This window comes from Perna viridis, chromosome 15 (assembly GCF_037379345.1).
Source record: "Perna viridis isolate PV_CMFRI_1.1 ecotype Kerala chromosome 15, ASM3737934v1, whole genome shotgun sequence".
Classification (NCBI taxonomy): domain Eukaryota; kingdom Metazoa; phylum Mollusca; class Bivalvia; order Mytilida; family Mytilidae; genus Perna; species Perna viridis.
Genome location: NC_142459.1, coordinates 8200110 through 8226571, shown reverse-complemented (window position 1 = coordinate 8226571; position 26462 = coordinate 8200110). Strand labels below are relative to the sequence as shown.

The 26462-nt window shown below is 34.0% G+C and overlaps 1 protein-coding gene across 1 annotated transcript; it reads left to right on the top strand.

Moving 5' to 3' along the window:
• Nucleotides 1–1358: 1358 nt before the first annotated feature.
• LOC148596801 (uncharacterized) lies at nucleotides 1359–25987 on the top strand. Its single transcript, XM_088564136.1, has 4 exons — nucleotides 1359–2123; nucleotides 20070–20165; nucleotides 23005–23118; nucleotides 25155–25987. Exons 1-4 carry the CDS (start codon nucleotides 1802–1804, stop codon nucleotides 25157–25159), a joined length of 537 nt encoding a protein of 178 aa, XP_088420262.1. The 5' UTR covers nucleotides 1359–1801; the 3' UTR covers nucleotides 25160–25987.
• Nucleotides 25988–26462: the final 475 nt, after the last annotated feature.

Here is a 26462-nt window from a genome sequence, read left to right as displayed (position 1 = left end):
ATGATTTTAGTTACTTTATGTTCTTTGTTGTGTATGTCCGTTTTCCATGTCTGGTCTTTGTCCCTGGATTACATTCTTTTGATTTCCGCTATAACCTTGGTTCCCTTGATTACTCTGATTACCGCTATAACCTTGGTTACCTTGATTATTCTTGCAAACAAACACGGTTCGACAAACATTGATGAAATTAACTTATTCAGCAACCACCAGTGAGTCCTTCGCTTGGGCATCCGGTTGTGGTTTTCCAGGTTTCCGACTATTTCCTTAATATTTCCGTGTAATACGGACTTTTTGTTTAGACTATTCCTTTTGACTACTGCCTAGATTTTATCAATTCGGTATTTTGTTATTATACTTCATTTCCTATGCTGGGGCATCATGTTGTCCTATTGCATGTTTCAGAGCTTCTACATGTCCATATAAGAGGCTAGTCATAAAATAAAACAATAATCACCGTTCATTGAGCATCTTCAATGATAGAAGTTGTGTAAGGAAAATTTTATGGTATATGAAGGATTTGAAATATATGCAATGTGGCATTCGTATGAGGGATGGTGATTATGAATTATGTCATAATGTAGTAGAATACTAGTAATAAAGAAATATGCGATTAAGAGTACGATAATGGATGATGGTCAATTGTGAAAAGAGTTGTATGTACCATTCAACAGCTGTCCGAAAAAAAAAACAATAGAGACTCAATTTCGATTTAACACTGATGTAGCCATAAGATAAAAAAAAATCGTAAATTTCAGGGGCAGTCAATTTCACGACTGCCTGTCGAGGTTTTACTCGTTAGCATAGTTATTCTGAGAGAATTTTAGCATTGATATATTATGAACAGTTCCATCAGGAATGACATGACCGTATTGTACGCATCACCAGTAAATCCATTTTGTCGATTTACCTTACAGTCTCACCTTTTTTAAGTTTCCAATTTTATTTTGTTAATTTTTTTTAATTTAATTTTTTTTTTATGAGTCCGGGTTGCTCATTTATTTTTTGTTTTTTTGTATGTGTTAATTTTATTATTTCATGTTCTTTGTTGTTTCTTACTTTTTTCCTGTCACGTCTTTGTTCTTTGAATATATATTTTTGATAACTGTTCGAATCCTGCATATTTTACTTTCCATTTCATTTAACTCAACGGACACAAGTCATGGAAGGAAAAGCCGATGAACTGGATTTTATCATTGACGTTATCAATAAATACAATAAATGACATTTATATGAAACCTGTAAGTGAAGCAGATATTATGTATACTGCAGTGATCATCTGTGTGATGCTACATTAGCCACTGAGTATCTGTCAATGTTATTCCATCATTTAATCATACGGGGAAAACGTTACCAGATATCGAATAAACTGCTGATTGGCTATCATCTTGTTTAAAATCTGAGTATATCTCATGAATTTTAAAGTCTATTTAGCAATTTTGACGACTATTTTTTCTTGTTTTAAGATTTTGCCGTACGCAATACGGAGACTTTAAACTCGTTTTTGACAATACAAATTAAAAAAATAAGAATTCATACGGAAATAAGTTAAAACAAAATTAGTTTTTTACGAGATATATACACATTACTACAAACAATCATATTTATTGGATAATTTTCACTGCTCAATAAATACTTTTGAACGTTATACTCTTGACTTGAGCATTTATATGTGAACAACTTTTAGGATATGTACGATGGTTTATTTATCCATAAAACATTTTAAGAATTTCCAAAATGGACTAGTTTTGTAGGATATTTGTGTTTTACCTTACCGGTGAAATAACTAAATATTGATATTAAAATGGAAATGTGTTATCTGAACCTATTTGCTGTTTTCATGCTAGTTTTTATGAAGGCATGCTGGAGCTCAGAACTTATGCAACAAATGAAAACCTCTAGGAATGAAGACTTTGATAATATTTTTGAACAGACTGGTCAGGTTTGGATGAAAGTTGTTGAAAGTATTTTGATGTGTGTATTTACGTGTTCAGATGATACACACTGCCGCTCCATTTCATACAACTCAGTAGACAACCGTTGCCAAGCTTTTGATACAGATTTTAGTAACAGGACCAAGGAAGGAACGTTTGAAAATGGTTGGGAACATTTTGACCTGGACATAAGTAAGTATTTGTGATACAATGAAACCAAGCTTAACCAAACTAGCATTTGTCTTTAAAATATGTTCCCTTATCCTACCGGTGCACCTGGTCCATGCTCCAATTTTTAGTGGAGTCCGAGTTGCTTATTTGCTTTTGTTACTTTGTATGTATTATTTTAGTTACTTCATGTGCTTTGTTGTTTTTGTTGTTTGTTTGTTGGGGTTTAACGTCCGAGCAGCAATATTTCAGCTATATTCAGACGATGAACATGCAATTGATGATAAAATGAACATGAAACGATGATGAAATGAAAAAGGGATGGGACACAAGGACAATGGGGTCGACAAATTTTGATTACCACTGCAAATAGGGAGAGGTGGGTAGGGTCGGGCAATTTAGCCTCCTGTGGCGGAGCCCTATGGTTCCTACTCCGGGAGAATACCACAGTAGGGTTCTTTAACGTGCGAGGAACGTGGCATTTTTCCCAACACGGTGCACCACTATGGTTTGCGGTCAGGTTTTCTGTATTATAGCCTGACAACCGCAACATATAACACGCCAGGGGTACCCCATTCCACCACCTGGGGCACACATCCCAGTTGCTCTGTAGGCAGAGCGCCCTAGCCCTGCACGGGGCTTCTTTGTTGTGTATGTCTGTTTTCCATGTCTGGTCTTTGTCCCTGGATTACATTATTTTGATTACTGCTATAACCTTGGTTCCCTTGATTACTCTTTCGGTAAAGACAGAATTACGGTTAGCCAAGATACATAATTCACATTAATCTTCGTATAGGGTTTGTTAGTCTCGTTCTAATTTTATTTGCTTACCAGAATTTCCGTATTGAAATCCGAAGACCGATCAACATTTTATTGTTTACTTCCGGGATCTCGAAACTCGGCATTACAATGCAAAATTTTCTACTCCATGCATTTTTTCTTACACTTTTAATATGTCATCAAGTTTTACCATATTTGTTACTTTTTATCGGTATCTTTACACAAAAAATGTTATGCTTATAATACTGAACTGAACTCCTCACTCTGTAAGTGACAAATCTTCATATATTTAAATGGTAGCTGCACGCCCGTACCCAATTTTAAAAAAGTGTCCCCGTGTATTTTATACACTCGTCTGTTTATGCTATTATAACCAACACAATAATTTGAATTCTTAATTGTTAGCATGTTCTTCCATGATAAAATTAAGTGTCAACGTCTTTTTTTTATTTTTATAGTTTTTAATTAATGTCGTTTATTTCTTTTAAAATTCTGTTTATAAAGGGTATTTACTTTTTGTTTTCGGCTTAGAATCAAACATAGAATTTGGTTTAGGAAACATTAGCAACTATGACTTATTTTAGGTACTATAAAAATACATTTACCTGTAGATCTTGCAAAGGTATATAAACATATGATATTTCAAAGGCTAATGTGTGTTACAATTGAGAGAGCCACTTCAAATCACGTATCTTTTTGAGCGGAATGTATCGTCAGGCAGTTTGTAACCTATTTAATTATAAAAAAGAAACTTCGTGGATAGCAGCGTGATACGATCGCAGTTTGGTGAAATCTGTTCATTAGGGACAAATGTGGACACAATATTAGTTTTTGACACATATACAAATACATGCTATGTAAATTCATTTAACTCAAAAACCGTAATAGATAATCTAAAATATGATTGAAAAACGTTAGCAGGGATAGTTCTTGAGGACCACAGATTTTTTTTCAAATTTGACCAAATGTTGAATTTCTCATAACTCAAAAACGGTCAGAGTTATCTGAAATCTGATTAAAAACGCAGGCAAAAAATTTGATAAGGAGTCAAATAAAATAATTTGGGAAGAGAAACAAGAATTCAAAAGAAGGACCAAAAAAAAAGACAAAAGGGTGGCCATGGGCTAACATTTTCATCCCAGTGAAGATGTTGTCTCTTTGACATGTACACCATACCTGTTGTGAAAGTAAATGAGCAACTAAAAACTGGAAGAATGAACCAGGTGTACCGGTAAAGTAAGTGGGCAGAGTTAGTGGATGAGAGATGGGGTGGGAATCTTAAATCTGAAAATTGGATTTAAAGAAAATTTAAAGTGTCTATTTGTATTTAAGATCATTGTAAAAAAATCGTTTAAATATTCAAAATTTTAAAGTATGAATTTAATTTGGTAATGTGATTACACAATGAAGAAAATGAAAAAGTAAAGGGGATTCTAGAGAGGATTGGAAGTTTTCGATAGCGAAAGAGGATAGAGACACTGCGGAATGGGGGATGTGGAAATTGTATAAAGTGAAATTCAAACGTTTTTAATATAACCGCCTTTGGAATGCTTGATATAACTGCTACGGTTTAAAATCCTATATTTTCTTCCAATTAAAAACTCCAAGACGGGAAAGGAGGCATGGTCATCGCTGTTATACATCACCTAAGTTACCTGATGTCTCAATAGATGGTTTCCTTCCTTTCATACAGAAACCTCTTGGACTTTATCACATTAGAACCAAACTCTATTCTATACCTCTCACTCTACTACACTAACTTTACAAAACAAGTCTTAACACTCCCGTTTCTGACCCTACCTCATCATTATACAGACTTGTTGCCATCATTTTAGATATTGGTTTCCACAGACTCTTTAAACCATTTTGTATGAAAAGTCAAGATGAAGAATAACGATCATTTCTTTCACTAATGTTTGTCAACAAAGGTATAGATCCAATTAATTTGGCTAACATCCTCCATCACAAAAACGTTACAAAAATTTACAAAATTCCCCCATATTTCAAAGACAAATCTATATATATTATTTAATGTTCCTATACTTCACCCATTGCATCTAAAATTTTCAATTTTAAAACGCTATTGCAAAACCTCGAGATTGAGGACTTCAAGGTTAAAGCACCTGACTGCTCTTGTAAAAACTTTCCATTCAAAGATGGTCATTCTGGTCACGTCCTTGCGGATGATTGGTCCATCATCGTCGAAAACGTATCTCTACGTAATATCCTTTCTAAAGGTCCCAAGTACCGTGAACCGAGCTCCATAAAATGGAATTATAACTTTCAAATTCATATGGATGCCATGGAGGACTACGAAAGAAAATGGATAGAACGAGAAGAAGAAGAAATAGATTCTCTCTCAGAGTGGTTAAAGGCCGTGAGGTCTTTAATTTTGAAACGAATGAAAGTTTTAAGTAGGTCAATGAGTGCCAATGCTACATCAGTTTTCAAAGATCCAAATGTTGCCTAAACATTGTCTAATATACATGACAAATATGTTGTCGCACCAACAGACAAAGCCCAAAACAACATTGTTTTTGTCTGCAGAACGTTGTACATCCAATGTTTATTATCTGAGGTAGACGTAGAATATAACAGAAAGACCTATACTGCTACCATACTGTCCAAAGAAGAAATTGTGGAAAACCATAAATCTGTGCTATCCTCTTTTGGTCTCTCTACCAAGGACGATGACTGTGATTAACCGTCTGCAGTTGCGATCACTTCTAACCTCTCTTCGATCCTGTCAGGAAAATCGCTGTCATAGAACAGTTCTAAACGATTAGAAACTGTTCTGACCCGCGACACACCTTGTCAGGGTCTGTCAGGACTTTGGACAAGCTCTGTGTCATGATTTGTCATGAATCCTGACACCCTCCTGTCATGAACTGTTTTAAGTAGAACAGATACGTAGATTAGGAGAGTTCCTGACAGATTCTGACAGTCATTAGCTCGAGAATACTTCTCTGAATTACATACAGTACATGTACGTGATTACGAAAAAAAAGACGTAGCACACGAAACCCGATTCGTACGACGGGAATGAAGCCTTGCTGTGTTTGAACTTTCTCAATTTTTTACCCGAATTTTATGTATAACATGCAGTACCAACAAATATTATTGCCTATCGTACTTTCTACGCCCCTGACTTTAAATAATTTGGACTGAATTCTTTTTGATTGCAGATCTAGACACCGGCATGATACATATTACCTATATATATTGACAGTTTATACAGAAATTTTAGACCTTTATGGAACTTTAGTGTTGACACTCATACAATTTGAAAGAATTTTGAAGAATTTTCACTGAAATATATTAGTCGCAGTCACCCAAATGGTAGTTATATTACAAAAAAATAGCATTTTAGTCAATAATTTTATACCCTCGAGTTCATTAAAAGTGCTCACATTCATACATTTTACAAGAATATAACATTTTGAAGAATTTTGAAATATTTAGGTATCAGTCACCCATTTAATGCAAAATTGTGAATTTTAACATTTTTTAGAATGATTTGTGACCCTTATGTTATTAAAAATAGCTTTTACTCAAAAAGTACTTTGTCAATCTTGAACTTCGTGAGAATTACCAAATAAAAAAGTTACCTGTTACGACTTTTTCACTTAGAACAAAACAGTTTTCCATGTCTGGTCTTTGTCCCTGGATTACATTCTTTTGATAACCGCTATAACCTTGGTTCCCTCGATTACTCTTTCAAAACTAGGGGCGGGCGGGCGAATTTTAATTTTTATTTTATCCATTTAAGGGAAAATCCTGTCAATCTATGAAAAATTGGCCAAAATTTTGAAAGAGTAATCAGGGAACCAAGATTATTACAGTAATTAAAAGGGACAAAGACCAGACATGGAAAACAGACATACACAACAAGAACATAAAGTAACTAAAATCATACATACAAAGTAACAAAAGCAAATGAGCAACTCGGACTCCACTAACAACTGGGAGCAAGGACCAGGTGCACCGGTAGGGGAAGCGTACTCTGCTTTTAAATTAAAAATATTTTTTTTCTGAGAGGGTCTAAAAATTGGGTCGGGATGGTATGAGAATTTAGGATTTTTTTTTGTCTTATGGTAGCACAATTACAAAATTATAACTGCTAGAAATTAATTTTAGTTATATTAATCTCGACCTTTAAATGTTTTAATTGTGATAAAACCCCTTACGTAATTTAAACCTGGTGTGGTTAAGACAGGTTTACTGTTTACTAAGATGAAGGATTTATATGTAAATGATGTAAATGGAGTTTAAATATATACTGTGAAGGTACTTTAATTTTGGATACCAATTTTCGTGGATCAGGGAAGAAAACAAGTTCGCGAATTCTTGAATTCATGGTTTTGAAGTTTTCAGTATTCACAATCTGGGAATCTTCTATTCGTTGGGAACAAAATTTCGTGGTTTGACCTACCTGCGAAAACAACGAAAATTGGTACCCCAGGTAACCGATGAATAATAGTACTTTTGCAGTATATATTTTAGAGATGTTACCGGATTATCCGGTTTTTTGTTTACACATGTTCCTCTATTAAAATTAATGCAATAATACCTTGTAAGCATTCATTTTCAGAAATGTCAGCACCATTTGGCAAAAAAAAACAATGAAGTTTTTTTTTTTAATAACAAACATAGTCTTGAAATATAAAGAAACAAAACTAGAATAGATTGGTGATATAAGTGATATATAAAATAAATGTGCAGAATTGACTTTTTATTTCTTTTTTGTGTATATTTTTTTCCAATTTTTTGTCAATTATATTATTCTTTTTGTTAATTTTTTTCTTTGTTTTGTTTTATTTTGTTGTTTGGTTTGTTTGTTTGTATGTTTGTTTTGTTTTGTTTTGTTTTGTTTTGTTATAAAAATTGAAGTTTCTTCTATTGCTTGATAAAAGATTTAATTTGAAAATTAAATTTAGATAAGTTTAGGTTGAGTTCATTTATACATATTGTGTGTATTTTTTTCCAGACCAATGGCGAACAATGTACAATCATAAAAACTACAAATTGTGAATGCTGATTTTAAATCTGACTCTCGAATTAACGGTGTGATAATGCAAACCATTTTGCGTCTTTGCAAACCTAGTTTTAAAATCGTTTAGTAATTAAATTCCTACCGAGTGATACCAAAACCCTGCAATACTCTCCGGTAATTTGTTTTGCCGATATTTAATACCACTAGGTTTGTATCTTTGCATGATGAATTTTCTATCAAATAATTTTTCTTGTATATTTCTGCAGTTTGTGAACACCAGCATGAAAAATACGAAACGATATTTAGTTTTACATATTGTTTGTTTTGAGCTGATAGATTGATCTATTGATATTTAACGCCCAAGTATCAATACTTTAGCTATACTCGTGCGATGTACATGAAATGGATGATATAATGAACATGAAACGATGATGAAATGAAAAATTAGATGGATAACAAGGATAATAGGGTCGACAAATTTCGATTGCCACTTGATACAGGGCGAGAAAGGTAGGATCTGGAAACGTATACTTCTGTAGCGAGGTCGAATCTCCTACTCTTGTCGAATACCTCAGACAGTTTCGTAGCGTGCGAGGTATGTAACATATTTCCCAACACGGTGCACAACTGTCAGGTTTTCCGTAATATCGCCTGTCGACCCCATCATGTAGCATGCAACGGACCCCCCATTTCAGAAACTGGGGCACAATCTTGGGATTGCTGTGGGCTTATTTATTTGATACCCAGACCCGCACGGGGGTATTGCATTGATAATGTAATGCTAAATGGCGACTGGCTTGTAATCGCAAACAGTCACTGTGATGATGAAGTATTAAATACGAATTTTGAAGTGAATATTCAAAAAAAAACTGCCATCAGAGTTCATCTCAAAAAAGTGAGAGCGTTGCTATGATTTCTAAATTTGCAGATCTAGTTATGTTGTATTACACATCATTTTGTAAGTAAAATAATTTTATGAATAAATCAGAGACTGAAGTGTCCAAATTCGCTAATCGTCAAATATTCTATTCCAGTGATTTGCTCTCTATCAGCATCCAAAATGGCACGAATGCGGTATGCTCTAAACTCAGGTGACTTCCGCTAGAAGCTTTGCTTCCTTCATATAATTATTCTTTCGTAACCATGATTACCCGAACGTGTTTCAATAAAAACATGTGGTTACCAGGAAGTGCGGGTGATTTTTCCTTCCACAAGTTTCTCTCAAATTGTTAGCGATCTTTGGGTATATATATAAGGCCCTGATGATGTATATGACTTATGTAGCCAATTGTGTCTGAATGTTCAACTAGGTTATTTTCAATGCTAACCGATCATTTCATCTTTTTAATGTTAACTTCCCATTCTCACACAAGCAAAAATAAAACACGTAGAACACGTGTGTATGATATTTAAGCGGTACATTTTGATCTCGTATGAAGCTAGAACTATGAAGCTATGACAATAAACACGGCACCGATCTGCAGCTTAATGTAGAGTAGTAAGATTTGTTTGTTTGTTTGGGTTTAACGTCCGAGCAGCAATATTTCAGCTATATTCAGACGATGAACATGAAATTGATGATAAAATGAACATGGGATGGGACACAAGGACAATGGGGTCGACAAATTTTGATTGCCACTGGAAACAGGGAGAGGTGGGTAGGGTCGGGCAATTTAGCCTCCTGTGGCGGAGCCCTATGGTTTCTACTCCGGGAAAATACCACACTAGGGTCCTTTAAAGTGCGAGGAACGTGGCATCTTTCCCAACACGGTGCACCACTATGGTTTGCGGTCAGGTTTTCCGTATTATAGCCTGACAACCCCAGCATGTAACACGCTATTCCAACACCTGGGGCACACAACCCAGTTGCTCTGTGGGCAGAGCGCCCTAGCCCCCGGCTAAGGTTCTGAGCACTATTTAGTCGCCTTATACGACAAGCTTAGCGCTGCTGCAGGCCTACTCTTTTGACACCCGGACCGGCACGGGGCTAGAGTAGTAAGAAATAACTACTCAAATCATATGCGAATGTAAAGTACTGAATGCAAGAAGTCGCTAACAATCTTAGCGACTTAAAAAAACCATTGTCAGATAAGTATTAATTATAATAAAATATGCTACTGCATGTGATATGACAACATTTCACACGTGGCTATAAAACGGGAATTTAGATATAACCAAACAACGAAAACAACCAGAAAAGACTTTCTTACGAAGACTGGTTTCTACTAAATTTTATTAAAAAAAACATGTTCAGCGTTCTGGATATAGGACATTGGGATGTATGTACGACGAGACAACATACTGCATTACTAATAAAACCGTCTACAGACAGGGGTTTATAATCACAAGACGTAACTGCGTTAGTTACAAGGGCGTTTTCTAGCGTGTTCTACCGAACCAAGTACCTTGTCAGCGTTTTATCAACCATGACGTTATAATGGTGTGCATTTTTTTACTTCCTTGATAGTTTAAATGGCATAAAAAAATAATTTAAAAAAATCGGATTATCGAATGCTGTTTGTGCTCGTAATTCAATTTGTTATTTTATTTTATCTTATTTTTTTGTTTAAAAATCAATATGATATGTCACCAGGAAGGTATTATGTTTGCAGACTGTGACCTGACACTCACAGAGTGATGTATTGTCTTTCCACAACCATGTAAAAAGTCAATCAGCGAGTTTATTATTTGAAAAAACTTTCAGATTTTAATGTCATGAAATGTTTTATCTTTTGCTTCACTAACCTTTCAAATAATAAAAAAAAATATTTGGGATGTTTTTCCCGACTAATGGTCCATGCTTCGCTGAACTTTGAATTTAAGGTAAAAAATGTCAGAAAAAAATTAATGGAAAGTTTTTTAGGTGCTAAATGGATTGATAGAAGTGTTGTTGAAAACATCATAAAAGCACTTTAATTGAAGCATGATTAAATCTCATTTGTAACCAGAACATTTCGATAATTAAAAAAAAGCACAAAATATCTGCCATTTAATATTCGTTCTTTTATACGATCTGATCTAGCGCAAACCATCGTAGGTTTTTTTTAGAAAAAAAACTTAATTGAAAAAGGCAGAGTCAAAAACAGATTAGCCTACCGTTGGGATTAATTACTTGTTGATTTTTCCGAGTGGATAAAATAAAGGACTTGAGCCAGTAAACAGTTCGTTAGCTGTTTTATGCACCGTGATTCAGATCTATCATTGGCAGTGTTTGAATTTCATATGATTGGGTTTACTGATATTTGGATAACTGATGAACTTCGAGTTGAACGGTTCAATCTTAAGAAAACCTTATTAACAGTAATCGACAACTCAAGGAGGTAGGCCCGAGGTAAGGGACACAACTCTTACAAATCATTGGATGGTTTGTATTCAGGCTCTATATATTAATCTCATGTAAGCATAAGAGTACTTTGCATTGATTTCATTCTGTTTCAAATGAAAGCTTGGAAGGCTTTGGTGAAATCGAATATGATACAAACATATCACTGATTCCAAGAGTTATGTCCCTTACTCTAGGTCTACGTCCTTAAAAGAAATTAAAATTATATCAGTTCAACATGTCGACAGTTCCAAACAAAACAAATTTCACCTTTTCTGTTTCTAAGAAATATAATGGAAAGTATTCCTTTCGTATTGTCGTCCGATTTAATTAAACTAGTGGACTAAATAAGTTCGGCTTCAAACATCAAGTAGTACTCCATGTACGAATTATGCAAAATGCAATATATGTTGGAAAGTCTACATATTTTTATTTTTTAATATTTTGTTTTAAACCTTACAGTAAACAGATATAAGCATTGGTTTTTCATATAACCAGTGCACTTACAGTTGTAGGAGATTACATATTAAAGAATTTGCATGACTCTTACCAGGACTACTATCTAAAGTCTGTATAATATTATTTTTGTAACATTTTTTTTTTAAATGTCCAAAACCGTCTTTTCAGACAATGCATTTTCCCCTTTATGTTTCTCGAAATGAACACTTCTTCTATCCTCAGAAATCATAAGGTCCAATATCTATTGAATTTTGCTCTGTCAGTCAGTCCGTCCGTCTATCACATTTTTGTAAGCGAAACTTTACTAAATTTTGTAAGATTGTAGCGGATTGGATGTGATATGTAATTGTGTATTTTAACTGTAATTTATGATCTACTAAATTATAGGGGAGTTATTAAGCTTTGAACTTTGACCGGGGTAATCATTGAACTTTGACTGGGTAATCATATGTTTTGGAGGCATAAATAACCACAATAATACGTACAAAGCAACAATAGTGAAACGAGCAATGCACTGGCAGCATGGTTTTATTCTACTATAGAAACTACGGGAAAATTTCCCGCCAGAATTTGTACCATATAACCAGCCAAAATTAGTCCAATCCATACTCAATTTGTATTTGTACAACTACATGTATGATAGAATTAGCAAATTCGATAAAAAAAATTTACATCGAGTATTGAGTTACACATATGAGGTAGCACTGACCACCTTATTGGATTGGCTCCGTCATGATTTATTTTACGCTGTCTGCCTGATTGTTATGAAGACTACTTTCTAAAATATAAAATTGTTTTAAAAAAAAATGGTAATTTTAGTTTAACAGGAAGTAGATGTCTGACAGGCTTGTAATCAGACCCAGTGATATGGGACCCTTATCTGATGCTAGATACCAATTATCAAGAAGCTGCGATTTGTAGTTGCGTTGCTTAGAAAAGTGTCACGAATTAATTTTTATACGTGTCATAGTTTTCCTTTCATCTACCCCGGACTTGACTTGACATCTCAGTGGGTGTTTCTAGAAAAATAGAGAACGCTTACCCTACCGGTGCACCTGGTCCATGCTCCCAGTTTTTAGCGGAGACCGAGTTGCTAATTTACTTTGTTGCTTTGTACGTATATTGGTTATTTTATATTCTTAAAAAAGTTTGTTGTGTGTGTCTATTTTCTATGTATGGTCTTTGCTCCTGGATAACATTATTTTGATTTCCTCTAGAACCTTCGTATCCTTGATTACTCTTATATTACACTGCTGTTTTGATATATATATAAATACAATGTATATTGATACAATTTTTACATACTTGAATACATATTTCCAATATAAATTAAATACATATTTTAAATACATATTTGATATATGAGTTGTGGGGTTATGATGGGTTTTTTTCTGCATTTACCACAATGGTACATTTTGTGTATACAACTCCTCTAAAACAGCAGGACGGATTTATTAAAATTTAGTAGGATTGTTTGGCACAATAATTGATCAGGTTTTCGATTAACAAATGTTAAACAAGTACTATCTTTAAAAAAAGATAGCCGATGCAGTAAAATTTGTTCTTTTAACTTATTATTTTCTGCATTTCATTCAGGAAATAACACATGGCACGCAATTTTCGATATTTTTTTTTCGAACGTCACTAATTTATCAGTATTTGGCCAATCGGGAAGCAGACTTGCGATCTGGTGACTTGCGTTTCCATGGAGGAGCGTCTTTAAGGTCGAAGGGTAAAAGCGAAACTACACCGACTGCGTCGGAAAAAAGAGCGGTCGATGCTGGTTCAGTGTTAGTTTTAGACAGATTTCATTGTAAAGAAAAAAAACTGGACTCAATCGAAAAAAAAACTTGAGAGGACCAAATGCATGTTTTATCTTTTCGTTAAAATGGAAATGATATAAAATTAAGTACTATTCTGAATAAGAATCAGACAATGGGTGGCACATCATATTTCTCAATTTGGTCTTTTTTGTTTCAAATATATTCAATACATCTAGAAAACAACTAAAGCTATTTGAATTATCCTGAAGCATCTGCGACGCAGATACTTTTTGACTGCTTATATAAGAAAAAAGTGCGGAAAATTTTTCAGCCATTTTTCCATAGTGCATTTCAACAAAATTTACCTATCAATATCTTTAAAGGGCAAATTTTACAAACACGTACTTTGATGTTATTTCTGAAAGTTATCCGCGGGTATAAATACTTGGTTAATGCAATAAAATGCAATAATTTTCCTTCATGTGCCACACCTTCTACACATTTTGCCTGATTCTTAGACGGAGAAGTACTTGACACCGATTATTTAATCTAAAGATCTTCATTGTTGATGCACTCTGCTAAATTAGAATTCAGATTAATAATATGGTTATTATTAACCCTGATTAACTATTTTATGCCTTTTTCCTAAACCGCAAACATGGTAAATTCCCATTAAATCTTTCTGCAAAGTCCTGATAAAATTTCATTTTCGAACGATCATGCTGTGTTGTATTTTAAATCACCTTTTTCATGGTAACATTAAGCTAATATTCTCAGTTTATCTCATTTTGAGCAATCGTGCTGTGCCATTTTTGCCAAACCTGTTACATTATAATTAGACGCTTTTAAACACAGTATTTAATGAACACGTTAATAACCTAAACTTCTCTCACGGCATTGTTAAATTTCTTCATTTATAATGTACAGGATTTGAGCTTGTGTTCGGCAAATCGGTTTTTATGTTTCGTCTTCTTTTTTAGGTCTAATAGCGAAACTGAACATCGCATAATCTTTTGATTAAAATTATTTTTATTCAAATGAATGTCACAGCGGTACGAGTTCGAGTCCCGCGGAGGGAACGACAAAAATTTGCTTCGCAAATTTGACAGTTCTAACATCGTTGGGAATTTTTCAGACCCATCTATAAGTTTACGGTATCTTCCCTGTATCAATTTGATCCGATGGAGCAGTGTAGCTAATATAGTCGTCACATTCTGAGACGTTGTATATATATATAAATTTATAAAATTTATAATATGCTATATTATTATAATAACAATATAACAATATAAATTATAATTTATAATTTTAATTTATAATAGTATAATTTGTGCCACATTAAAATCAAACATCGTTAATCAACAAAACGCCTTCCTAGTTTAAAGCCATTACGAGAATTATTTGGGAAGACAAGCGAACCGCAAGATAGCCAGAGGCAATCAGGTCCATCTACGCTCATGTGTAGAGTTTGTATTTTTGTTAGGCAAATCGTATAGTTTCTTATAATTTCTTTTTTATGGTCTAGCAACATAACTGAAATTACCTAGGTACCAGGGGCGGATCCAGGATTTGAGTTTAGGTAGGAGCGTTAATTGAATTAAATGCCGTCCAAAGCAAGGCAAAACATATTATTTGGGTGAAATTTTTTTTCTTACCTATTTAGGAAGGGTGGGCGTACGCCCGGTACGCCAGTCCTTGGATCCGCGCCAGGGTACCAATATATACAAAATTCACTGCCTGTGGTAGAGGTGCTTCATGGTTTACAAAAATCCATCCAACAAATAATGCTGTTTCAGTCTACAAATATCATATTTTTTACATAACAATGGTTATTTCTGAATTAAGATCCGTATTTTGGAGAAAACCATACATTCTTCTCCCCCCATTTTTCATTTCATTTCTTTCAAATATTCACACCAATATCATAAAATAAATTGAAAAGTTTTAATTTTATAAAGAAGTTAGAAGTGATAATGGCAGGTTTCGTTTTAGTTATTTTAAAACAAAGTTCATATGTTATTATATAATACAAGACCGTAGCTAGGGGGTGCAACGGGTGCAATCGCACCACCCCCACCCCCCTTTCCAACCCTTTTGAGAAAAACAAAAACTTTAATTTACATCTTAGCCTGTAATTAAAGAGAAATCATACCAGATAACAAAGTAAAATTGCTTATCAGTGGTCAGTTCGCACCCCATTCAGGAAACCTGACTACGGCCCTGTAATATTTCTAGTAAAAAATAATTCGCATGTTTTGAATTTGAAATAACTGCAATTCAAAACTTCACTTTGACTAAAAGGACAGTTTTCTGACATCTGCAGTGTTGACAAGAGTCTAAAACACGAGGCTATATGTGTATTTCATTTGTAGAAAAAAAGATATTGACCGCTTCCGTCCGATAGACAATTCTAAAATTGTTCTGCTGACAGAGAGTTAGATCAGATTTTTAACTTGCATGTATAATCACCAGTTTATGAAATACACCTCAACGAACCAGGAAGTGTACGCTCATTTTCTGCATTAGAACCACTAATAAAATACAGATATTAAATCGAATCATTGAATCTTGATATTATATTAAAATTCTTGTAACTCGTTTCATTCGAGAAAAAACTGGATGGTGTGGAAGTAACTAAACAACATTGTAATTCTGTAGAGAATCAGTAATTGAACGGTATAATTTTCATTTTTATTGTTTGGTTATGTTAAATACGGTTGGAATAATGCATGTCTAGCGTAACAAGAGCTGAAGGGAAGTAACTAGTTATTGATTGGTTGATTTCAAAATGTTTGATCGATCTAAGAGGTTCAGAAAGTACAGTGCGTGTATGGTATAAGATTCTCATTATAAGGTACAATATATATATCTGAATGAGGAAAGGGGATTCCGTATGAAGTAATGACGATTTCATATGGGGGTTGGGGAATGAGGATTTTGTATGAAGGGATGGGAAGTAAGGATTTCGTATAAAGGGTTCGGAAACAATAATTTTGTATGGGGAGTGGGTTATTCGGTTTGAAAATATTCATTTCAAAATTTTATATGAATTAATTGAAACAATAGTTTGAACGTTAAATATTATGTAATTAGAACGTTGTTATCATCCAATAACTGTGTGGATACAGTCATTGAAGGGGAAAACGTCCCATTCAGTGAGGTCTTGGTCGAATGAGAAAATTCAAACAATTTATCGCTACCAGAGTTCCATACGTATGCAAAAGGATGCCTGGTCTGCATAATCTTGAGCTGTCATCTGTGGTTGAGGAATCTATCTTTAAGAATGTTTTAGTATTATATTCATCTGCTAGTTTGGTTCTTTCTTCTTCGTACATAGTTGGTATTGGTGTGGTTTCCTTGGTACATTTCTGTTTTATCGAATTGAGTACTGCCTCTGCCTTTACTGTTGCTGTGCTAGGTGCATGTGAGTGTGGAGTCCCAAGTTTGATTATGTTGTCCAAATAAGTATTTGCTGTCCCTGTACAAAATGGAACAGTACATTTCCAATATTTTCTGTCCCCTCTAGTTGTTTTAACCATGTATATTGATAGCCATTAAACTCAAATCTGACTCAGTCTAACTTATTTGGTACAAAGTTCAATGCAAACATTGCATTTGCCGTCACTGTCATTTTTAATGAACCTAAACTCACAGACCTTGTTTTATAAGGTATAAATAAAATCTGCTCAATCTTTCATGTGAGCTATGAACAATACATGCTGACTTTTTAGCTACAATTGGCTATTGTGTAACATTTCTTGAAAATTATCCCAATTAGATATTATTTTTTTTTTAAATATAATGACACAAGCTATAAGTCCACCGATGATGAAAATTGAAGCAAGTGGATAAATAACTTGTAATTAATAATAACGACTCCATGTAAGAGTTATTGCCCTTGAAGGGATGAAAAATGACGGTTTTTTTAAGTTTTCCGCCAATATCTTTAAAACTATGATAGGTAGAATGAAACTTTCAATTGCTGAAATGATCCCTATGAAAAGTCCTACCAAAGTCTTCTTGAGTCAAATTTTTTGGACAACTCCTTGTTAGTGTTATTGCCCTTCAAAAGCAAAAAATAACCAGCTGAGCGATTCAGGCTCCTGGAAGCCTCTTGTTTTACTATATAATTGATCTAAGTTTTTGAGCAAAAAAGGGGATATTCCAACTTTTGATAATTAGTCAGCTGATGTTAGATATTTGTAAAGCAAAATGACAAAGTCATAGCATTCAGATAAAACAAAATTATTTTAACATGGGTCTAATAAATAATCTAGAAATTTGGAAAAAGAATACCCCGGTCCTTTACATAAAAATGATATGGGCAATATATTAAAAAGAACTTGCACTATTATCCCATGATATGGCATCGCAATTTAAAGTTTCTGCCAAAACATCAATGAAGAAAACATTTTCCCCCCAACTTGTTTCCCGAATAGCAAATCACTGTTTTGCAACATACAGGAAAGCCTGAAAGTCGCTGAGAAGAAAATGCAAAATATAAGACGCACAATAGAATCATGTGATAAGTTTTGTGATATTAAGATTTTTTTTCCTAATCAGCGATTCGATTTTGACTTTGCATTGACAAACGGACATTACTGACGTCTTGAAGTAGGCTTTGCTCTTTCAAGTGAAGACAGTAACGACTATCAGTAAGGTTTGTAAGTCTCGTTCTGGCTTCGTTTTCCCCCATTGAAATTTTCAATGTAGAACGTATTGAAGTCCTAAGACCAATTTGCATTTTATTATTTACTTCCGGGATCTCGGAATGCTCCATTACAATACAAAATCTTCTATTTATCATCTAGATTTTTTTTTATTTTAATAATGAACTCAACGCTCCTATCTGCAGAGTTTCTATAAACTTGAATGGTATATATTGACCTATTCTCGTGAAACCACGGAGTTACGTGACGAGACTTACTTACCCTATGATAAAAAAGTAACAAGATGTTGAATTCATACGTTAACGTATGACTGGTTCATTATAAATGTACCGTAAATTGATGATGATGAAGTTAGTGTATGGTTTAACTACATACATGTATATGGAGCCCCAATTGTCTCCCTATGCATTTACAGTTATAGAAAAAATGCCCGAGTTGTTCTTTCCGTACATCTAGAATTAAAAAGATGAAGAACTGAGATTTGTACTATTAATCCTATCGCCTAAATCACGAAAGCGCGCGTTGCTGTCCAGTAATCCATGATTTTCGAAGCCGAAATACAAAAACTTGTATATTAACTGTCGGATTTTCGAGGGATCATTTTTTTTGTCTTAGTTAATCTTTTTGATATTTCCCAGTTACATGTACACTGTACTATGTAGACATCTTTACTCTACATGCATAGAATATGTCAATGGTTGAGGTTTAATTTACAGAACCGAAGTTCGGATAGTAACCTCAATGCGTCCGGGGAATACATATCTTGAAAAAAGGTATATTATTGTTAAAAATTTCCCATCCAGGATTCAATGTAAAAAGAATATGGTTGATGCATAACAAAAATATACAAAATTGTACCTCTGTTAATCATTTTATTTCCAGTCGGCCAAAAAACGTCGTTAACGGGTACCAGGGACCTGGTGAACAGTTCTTCAATATATATGAAGGAGGTTGGAACACCTTCTTTTAATTGAAAAAAAAATGCCATTGCAAATTGATGTATACAAAATATGATGTCCCAGTATCTCGATCCCAGTATTACAAGTGTATACATGTACACTGTACTCCATGACTATGTAATGTATCAACAGTTCCGATCCCAGAAGTGACCACATTTTTGTTACATTTATTGCATGCATTTGTAGTTGAAATAAGATTTCCATTTCGAGGGCCAGAAATGTCTGGTTGCCTGCTCCATTGCAGGTAAAGGGAAGGAATCGTAACCCTTACATGATGCGGTGTTACGTTATTGTAACTTTATGTACGACCTTACATGAATTAATGTATACCATTTCTTCCTGTGAGTAATGTTCTAAAGTTATTCACTTTTTAATAAAGGTAAGAAAATAATGTATTTTCCAGTCTTTTACTAGTTTAAGAATATGGCTTTCAATTGTCTGTTATGACACTGTTTTAATATCTATTTAAAAGAGTAACCAAGGGAACAAAGGTTTTAGCGGTAATCAAAAGAATGTAATCAAGGGACAAAGACCAGACATGGAAAACAGACATACACAACAAAGGACACAAAGTAACTAAAACAATACATACAAAGTAACAAAAGCAAATGAGCAACTCGGACTCCACTATAAACTGGAAGCATGGAAGGTGCATGGGAAGGGTAAGTGTCCTCTTCCTTTGTAGAAACCTCCGCCGAATTGCTCCAAAAAGTCTAGTCCGGGTAATCGAAAGAGGAAAGGAAAACTGACACGTTAAACAAATCAGTTTCATGGCGCAGATGGATACACCGTAACTATCCACGAGTTAAAGTTAATCTGATATGCACTTATGTATCTCGAAGATTACCCCACCCCTCTCCTTGCTTTAGATATGTAGAGCTAAGGGGAGTTCTTTATATTTTAGAATCTGCTTCACCATAATAAGGTTTAATGTATTTAAAAATATTTCTTATTTTAACTTATATAATACACACATTTTGGTATATTTCTACTACGTGTTGCAAAAGGAACTTTTTATTTACAGTTGATCCTTGTGAATATACTGTTTGTTATAACGGTGGCACGTGTACAGCTGGTGTTTGTAGTTGTATTTATGGGTTTGAAGGAACCAACTGTCAAAGTAAGTAAATCATACGTCACTTCCGGATAATCTGATTCGTGCATTGTGGGAAGTGGTTGCGTATTTATAGGATAAAGACGGAAGTTTTATCAACGGAACCGCACTTGGGTAAATACGACTATAAAATATGACGCTTTACTATTTCTACATAACAATAACGATGTTTGCGAGGCTTTCGATAAAACGCACACACAATCGGAACATGGTATTTAAAAGGTCAGCAGAAACGGGTCAGAGAACAATAAATTGAAATCAAAATCTGAAGATATACATAAACAACGTACAAATCGTCCAGAATCAATTACAGAATCTAGATCTGGTGCGATGAATTATTTTTAATGGCCAATCGTAGCCTATCTTGCCGCTTTCGGTTATTGTCCTACTTTTTTTATTTAACAAAAAAGACTTAGTAACGCAAGAAAACATGCCAGTGCCTAGAATGTACGAACGCGATGCTCGGTTGTTGGCTGAATCTCAGTCATATTAAGTTTGTAATAACAATAAATAGATTGATTGATTGATTGTTGGGGTTTAACGTCCGAGCAGCATTATTTCAGCTATATTCAGGCGATGAACATGAAACGGATGATAAAATGAACATGAAAACATGTTAATGCATTCGGAACCAGCAAACTTCATTCAAACTCAATACTAGTCCGAATTCCTCTAACCCTGCAACCTTTCTCTTTTTAATTTGGATATTGATTTGTCGTGTTGGGGTCAGAACGATGTATCATACAAAAAGGTGGAGATTCTTCTGTACCGCAGAGTACTGCCCTTTAACCGCTTCAAACGACTTTTAAGTTGAAATCGTGCTTCTTACACCTACCTTAGTTGGGAATCATTTTCCTGTTCGTTGATACCATATTTGCTATAGAAAATACATTTTTTGATTGAAGTTTTGATTATCTTTCAAGAGAGACCCTGCTTTTGACACATGAATCGTAATACATGTGGACTTCGGTTTTGAATTGAAATTCCGCATCATAAATAAATTGGAAACAAAACTTTTATCTCTAAAGTCAGATTGAAAGCGTCGTTCTGGATTTGTATTTAATCCGGGATTTCTACTGTTGAAGCACCGTTTTGTTTTGTACGATACATTGCACGTTACTTAGGGTTATAAAAAAATTACAGAACTGATCAAATATTAGCAGAAGTCAAAAGAAATATGGTCAAAAGTAAACCCGCGTAGTCGAGATTGTTCCGATGCCAATGGCCCCACCTTGTCTGCCAAATCAGCCACTGGACGTCAAAGCAATTTCCGACTCAACCCCGCGAATAACATATAGAGATATCAGGATAAAAATCTGGAAGTTGGATTCCTCCGCAATTGTCCTGACCTGATACGGGATTTCCAATAGAAATGGTAGATTAAACCAATGTGTGTTTATAAAAAAATGTTTTTTTTGCATGCTAACCCTCCCACTTGCATTATAACTCGTTATTTCCGGTATTATATTTCAACACCAGTGGGAAGCGCAAAATTGCCATCCGTCATAATCGATAAAAACAAAACAGTAATAAAAAAGTTCAGAAGGAGTAATCAAGGGAACCAAGGTTATGGCGGTAATCAAAAGAATGTAATTCAGGGACAAAGACCAGACATGGGAAAACAGGCTCACACAACAAAGAACATAGAATAACTAAAATCATGCATATAAAGTAACAAAAGCAAATGAGCAAATCGGACTCCACTAAAAACTGGTATGAACCAAATACGTAAAAATAAAAGGAACTAAATACGATTAAAATTAAGCAAATGAAAGTAACTGGTAATAACCTAATCACCAATCTGATCAACACCAGTTTCAAATAAGTATTGGACTTGTGTAGAAGATGCACCAAGTAAGATTATGAAAATCTATCCTTTATAATCTGTTCATTAGCAACATTATGTTGGCGATAAGTTATGGATATCGGAATTAAAAAAAACATAAGCAGCGTATGAGTCGTACCTTGGTCCAAATGCCCACCTAGGCAAGAATAACGCATTAAGAAGTTAGAATCGTCGCAACTACATGTAGCTCTGACATACTTGAACAACTAAGTAATATCATATGGAGTGGAAGCTGATATATTACTGCACAAAAATTTAAACAAAATGATGCATTGATGCACACACTTCTAGGCCAATATCGCATACCCTATATCACACCCCTAGACCTATATCGCATACCTTATATCACACCTCTAGACCTACAAATGTATATCGCATAACCTATATCACAACCTTAGACCTATATCGCATACTTTATTTCACCCCCCCCCTTTTCACAGACCATACTTGAAGTATGGTTAAAGTATATGATATAATGAGCATATGTTAATATCTATATCACATGCTGTATCAACCCTCGACCTGTATCTACCCGCGGGCCTGTGCCCTTGGGATGATGTAGGAGTCTCGGGTTCAGTATATAATACAATGTACATCATACAAAGACTATAAAAACAATAACATCATTGGTTTTCATATAAACATATAAGCCGACATTAATAAATTTATATATAAAAATACTCGATTAAATAATATTCTTTAAAAAGACAAAAACGTTTTTACATAGCTAAGTTCATTTTTAATTACATGTACCATGTTTTTTTTTCTGTTCTTGAAAGGATTTGTTTGTTTGTTTGTTTTTTTTGTTTGTTTTTTTTGTTTTTTTATTTTTTTTTTTTTTTTTTGTTTTGGGGGTTGAGCGTCTTTTTTTTTAAACCCTGTCGGCTGACGTCATCTGTAGATAACAGGAGCATCTTTGTTTGATTGTTCTGGTTGATTTGGTTGTTCAACTCTTCAAAACAATTATCCTAATTAACAAATATGATTAATATGTTTCAGCTCAACCGTATATCTGTGAACCAAACCCTTGTCTACACGGAGGAATGTGTCAAAGTAACGCAAATACTTACAGTTGTATGTGTTTTCCTGGATATTATGGCAAAAATTGTGAAGGTAAGAAGAATTAACTCTTCTTGATAGAAAAATTGTAATAGTGATCACCCTTGAGATGCACATAGCCCACAGAGATTACCTGTATTTCTGTTGTAATTTGATTTTATTAATGGATGATCTTCTACATGTACTAAAAATATGCCATCATCAATTTAAAAAATTGCTTGAATTTCATGAAATATGGCTACATGTATGTTCGTTACAGTAGTAGAGATACAGTTGGAGTATGGTTTTATCCACAGAGATCACGTCTCCCAAGTCATGATTCTGAGTCCAGTCTCCATGCCTTTGCCTATTTACGTTTATATCCATATTGCTATCAACTTGTCCATCTGTTACACTTTTTCAGCTTGAGTAAATGTTAGATATTTGGTATATCGCATTTGCATGAAAACCCATATGTCAAATCTTTAGGTTCATCGCCCATGTTTACCTTACCACTTATAATTTTAGGCGATGCATAATGGAATTCTCAGCTAATACTAAGATATAAATTATTTTGAGATAAATACTGTAATCTGATTGGTTAAAATAATTTTGTTATATCTCAATGGATAAAAAAATATTGACACGCCATTATTCAGTTTAATTTAGAGCTACTTTCCTCGTGTTTAAAGATAAAAATATGTTTAAAATTAATTTATAAGAATTGGCTATGATAAAAATTTTGTCTGCTCGCGCAATAAACAATATGCACATGGAAAATTTATGTTATTTTTCAATTATAGACAAAATTTTATTTTTGCCAATTTTTATATTAGGTCAGCTTCCTGTTAATTGTACTATTTAGTAAAATTTCATGTGACGCATATAATAAAAAAAAAAAATTTCAACAGATTTTGCTGCTTCTATTAGATGAAATGACTTCTATTTTTTGTTTCCCATACGTCACTTCCGGATAAAAAGGGTTTGGATGCCAGCCGGGGTTTCTCAGAAAAAGGGGATATTAGGATACATGTATTATTATTTGCCGTTTTTGTCAATTTTACACATGATTTTTTTTTTTATTTTTCAATAAAAAGGGGAATGCCAACCCCTTGCATTCTTCCTCTGGATCCACCACTGTCTTCCATTTCCAGGTTCCTCTCTTAACTTCCATGTAAAAAGCAAGCGGATTCTACATATAATATGATAGGGTTGGCACATGGTATTTTGTATCCCAAACTTTTTTTTTTTGGTTTCAATGTCAAAAGTGTAAACATATTGTTAAAGCGACAACGAATACCTCAAAAAAGTTTTCAAAGTTTCCTTAATAAGCAACCAAATTTTGCACAAAAAATAAGGAGTTAAAACCAACATTCAACTTTGAGAAAGGGTGCATTTGTGATAAATGTATGAAATAGTTGACAAAAATTGAAAACAAAATTTGTCATGTGCAAAGCATTAGTTTTGTATCAGTGTACATGTAGCACTGCGAGAAAGGATGCATTTAAGGTGGTAGACCTAGGGTAAGGGACAAAATTCTTGAAATCAGTGATATGGTTGTATCATATTCAATTTCACCAAGGCCTTTCAAGCTATTGTTTGAAGCAGAATAAAATCAATCCAAGTTAATTAGATGCTTACTTAAGATGGATGTAAAATGCTGCACACAAACGTTCCAATGATTTTTTTTTAAGCGTTGTGTCGCTTACCCTAGGTCTACCTCCTTAAATTGAAATGAAATGAACATTTTATGTGAAGTAATTTCAAATTGCAAAGCAAATATAGTACAAATAATGCAGTGGAAAATTTCTAATTCACTTTTTATTTATAGCAGATTCATTTTGACAATTAATTTCCCAGATTAAATGATAGTTTAAAGGCAAATTTAATTGGAATAAAATTCACATTTAAATAAATCAAATTGTTTTAAATTGTAATAAAAAAGCTTTGATAAAATATATATTTGCTGTAAATCATTAATTTATGATTTTCACGATATTTCCAATTTAATACCTACATGTAACAAAGCGGGGTTATTCTTTTTGCAAGCATGTTCGCAATATTTCTTCGTGTTGTTATTGCATAAAATAAATTACACTCTTTTGTAACAGGGTGAGTGAATGATGAAGATACAGAATTATGAATAAAATATATAGCAGACTTTATCAGAAACTAATAATCACATATATACATTGTACGGTTTAAGTACGAGTCCACATAAAATGCAGGCACTACCAAAGATAACGTGGTTCATGGTGTAGAAAAACCCACCCAACAAACGATGTTTTTTCAGTCTACAAATGCTATACTTTCACATAACGATAATTATTTCTGCACTTTTTAGAAAATCATACATTTATCTCCCACTAAAATCAACTAAATCAAAAAATATCAAGAACGATAACTCTTACAAATTGTTAATTTCATGTGCAATCTATATAATTTTTTTCTCATAAGCGCAACGCGCAAATGAAAAACTAAGACCAGTTAAATCGTTGGTAACTGATTCTGAACAAGAAACATTAGTGAATTCGGTGGGTTTTTGACATGCATGAATCTCCTCCTGCCTGATTTTTATAAAGATCGCTACTTAAGTTCTGGAATCTCCAAGAATCAGGCAAAATTGAAAAAAATATTGAATCATGCTCAGAAAACAAAACAAATGGACACATACTTTACGGTCTATTGAAGACAAATTGGCAGTTCGTTCGTCTTAGAAGTGTCAGAGGATGCAGAAAAGAGAATTCATATTTACACCAGGATGATAGGGGGAAGCGAACTACATGTATTTCCTTTAAACATTTTATGGAAAGACTTGGGTTTTTTTACCATTAACTCATTACGATTCAAATACGTTAAGCTTCTAATTCTTAGAGGAAATATTACACTTGTATACGATGTAGTATTAATTTGAGAGACTAATGGAATAAATTTAGAACTTCAAGTAGTTATTACGTTTCGACTTTGTTTTTTGCTCTGTCAGTGGCCTGCCCATCCCTTTGGGGTTTAACGCCCAAGCAGCAATATTTCACCTATATTCAGGCGATAAACATAGCTGAAATATTGCTGCTCGGGCGTTAAACCCTAACAAACAAACAAACGTTCTTTCTTACTTTCTTTCTTTCTTTTTTTTTTTTTGGGGGGGGGGGGGGGGCTTATGTGTATTTTATTTGTATTCAGTGAAATGTTGCTATTGCTCACACTTTCATTATTCTTATTTAGCTAAGTAAGAATGATTCTAATAAAATATTCAGTGAGGCCTAAATTTACGGCCTTACGGTCCACGTCAGGGGTAAAATGTTCTAAAGGTTTAGACACTCGACCCAGACTGTAGAGACAAGGTGACATTGAAAATTGATCGTGATCATTGTAACTACACGTCAAGTTCAAGATGAAAATAATGAAATTGCAAGTATGAG

Excerpts from the sequence above, each read along its gene's own strand:
- LOC148596801 (XM_088564136.1), top strand. The coding sequence starts at position 1,802 with ATGGAAATGTGTTATCTGAACCTATTTGCTGTTTTCATGCTAGTTTTT. Across the intron at positions 2,124-20,069 it reads ACATTTTGACCTGGACATAA|TTGATCCTTGTGAATATACT; the intron begins GTAAGTATTTGT and ends TTTTATTTACAG. Across the intron at positions 20,166-23,004 it reads TGAAGGAACCAACTGTCAAA|CTCAACCGTATATCTGTGAA; the intron begins GTAAGTAAATCA and ends AATATGTTTCAG.